This window comes from Oryzias melastigma, linkage group LG16, assembly GCF_002922805.2.
Source record: "Oryzias melastigma strain HK-1 linkage group LG16, ASM292280v2, whole genome shotgun sequence".
NCBI classification, from domain to species: Eukaryota; Metazoa; Chordata; class Actinopteri; order Beloniformes; family Adrianichthyidae; genus Oryzias; species Oryzias melastigma.
The window spans coordinates 17,143,474-17,145,534 of NC_050527.1; the positions used below are offsets into that span (position 1 = coordinate 17,143,474).

At 44.6% G+C, this 2,061-nt stretch overlaps 1 protein-coding gene across 4 annotated transcripts in view; it reads right to left on the reverse strand.

Annotated features, from left to right (window-relative positions):
• enpp2 (ectonucleotide pyrophosphatase/phosphodiesterase 2) overlaps positions 1-1,065 on the reverse strand; it is a 56,760-nt gene extending 55,695 nt beyond the window's left edge. For 3 of the 4 annotated variants that reach the window (XM_024267605.2, XM_024267607.2, XM_024267604.2), the window contains exon 1: positions 191-1,065. In XM_024267605.2, coding sequence (XP_024123373.1) covers positions 191-208 — 18 coding nt within the window. In that variant the 5' untranslated portion in view covers positions 209-1,065. The remainder of the gene's footprint in view (positions 1-190) is intronic. The other variant, XM_024267606.2, reaches the window with a different exon arrangement.
• Between the last annotated feature and the right edge of the window lie 996 nt (positions 1,066-2,061).

The following is a 2,061-nucleotide window of genomic DNA, read 5'->3' on the forward strand; positions in this document are numbered from 1 at the left end:
GGGGGGGGGGGGGCGTTCTGCGTCATTCATCTGAACTGCACGGACGTGCGCGTGAAGAGCTAGCACCCAAACGTGCACACTCAGAAATAAAGCCGTGCACGAGCGAACGTGGATGAAATTGAAACGATGGGTTGAAACGGCGCAGTAAAAGAAAAGACTCGTGTGCGCGTGCACAGGGCTCTCACCATACCAGCTCGTGCAGCAGCATGGTCCCGCGCGGGTCCGGTCAGAAGCGGGCTCAGGGCTGGACTGGGACCCGGACTGTGCTCCTGTCTGAGCCTGGGCTCGGGTCGGAGGGGGAGGTCCAGACAACCCGACACCCGCTGACGCAGGAGGCAGGCCGACAACCCAGAAGAACCCCGCCTCTCTCCAGAACCAGGACAAAGCAGCAGCAGCAGCAGAAGGTCTCCACTCCGGCGGGTCAGGACTCATTTTTCTGCACGCGGGCGGCACTCACATATCATCATGCCTCCACCGCCGTGTTTGAATGCTGTCATTCCTGTTCTCTTTGGACAGAAGTAAAACCAGCATGGTTGCATAAAGCTGCAGGACTGCAGGGTGCTGTGGATGATCCACACTTGGCAATAACTCCCATGGCTGTGGACCGACCCGGTTCCATCTTTAGAAGGATCAAACCATCGTGTAGTCTTTCATTACCCACTGGTTGACTCAAAAACACATTTTACATAAAGATCAGGTTGGGGAACCTTCATGTAGCCCACAAACTCCATCCTAGATGTTCCTTCTGACAGGTGAAGCATGACCCTGAAGACCTCCATCCACAGTTCTGAAACAGCCACAGGGCTCATTACAACCACTGACAGCTCGCTTTTATTCACGCTCCAGAAGATCAAGCTAGTTTTTAGGATGTCACAGTTTAGCTGGTTGTCCTGGTGGATCATCTGTCCTCCTGTTCCTGGCCGTGGACCTCGCCTCTGGCTCGTCTCATGCCCCCAGCTGGATGAAACCCATCTGCTCCACTATTCAAACATGTAGTTGTAGAGTGAACTTATTGTAGTTTAACAGTCCTGATAAGTCCTGATAGCCCCCAACCTGTTTTATTTCAGGACTTTTTCCTCACCAAGAAGGAGGGTCTAAGGCAGGGGTCGGCAACCTTTAACAGTACAAGAGCCATTTGGGATCGTTTTCTACTGATCAGAACCTGGAAGATTTACTTTAGTCGTTAAGAAATTTGGATTTGCATTCATGATCTTTTTTTTTAATAAATACAAATCGTGTCTTTTTGGCATAAACAAAAGCAAAAATGTAAAAAGAACCTAATGCGATTTTTTTTTAAACTAATTTAAAAAAAAAAAAAGAAAGATGCTCTGTTCCAAACAGGATCATCTCAGTGCAGCTCTGGACAGCTGGTATCCAATGCTGTGCAGCATAATATAATATGTGCTTCTACCTCATAAAAGATCAAACTTTTTAACAAAGTTTCTCTTTCCATATAAAATCTGTTCATTCTGGAGGTAGAGTTGATCAAACAAGACGTCTTCAGGTCAACAGGATGTAAAAACCTACATAGTTTATCATCTATGTGAACCTCAGACATCAGTTTATACATTTAACTCATCTAAATTAAATAAATGCTAATTAAGTAATCCTTACTTAAATATTTTTCTATTTTATTTTTCTTTTTTGTTGTTCTTATTCCCCTCTTTGTCCTCAGCAGTCTTACTCTGCTGGGTTTTATTATTTTAGTTTGGATCTTGGTAGTCTTAGTTTTCAGGCTTTGTTTATTTGTTTTCTTTAGGTAGTTTTGGTTAGTCAGACATTATCAGGAGCTGCTGACTCTGACGGTCGACATGTCTGGATCAACAGTCTCATGACTTATTTTATGTTTGAACAAGGAACCTATTCTGGATCTGGAACCGCAGGTTCTAGAGTCCTGATCTAGTAGTTTAGTTTAGCAATCCGCTATTGTTTATATTTTATGAGTGATTTCATGTTTAGTTACCAGTGTGAAGCTCATTGAGATAACTGTGTGGTGTGTTTGGGCTAAATAAATCAAACTGAAGTGAGTTCCAGCAGGGATAGACAGATCTCAGAGGAGCG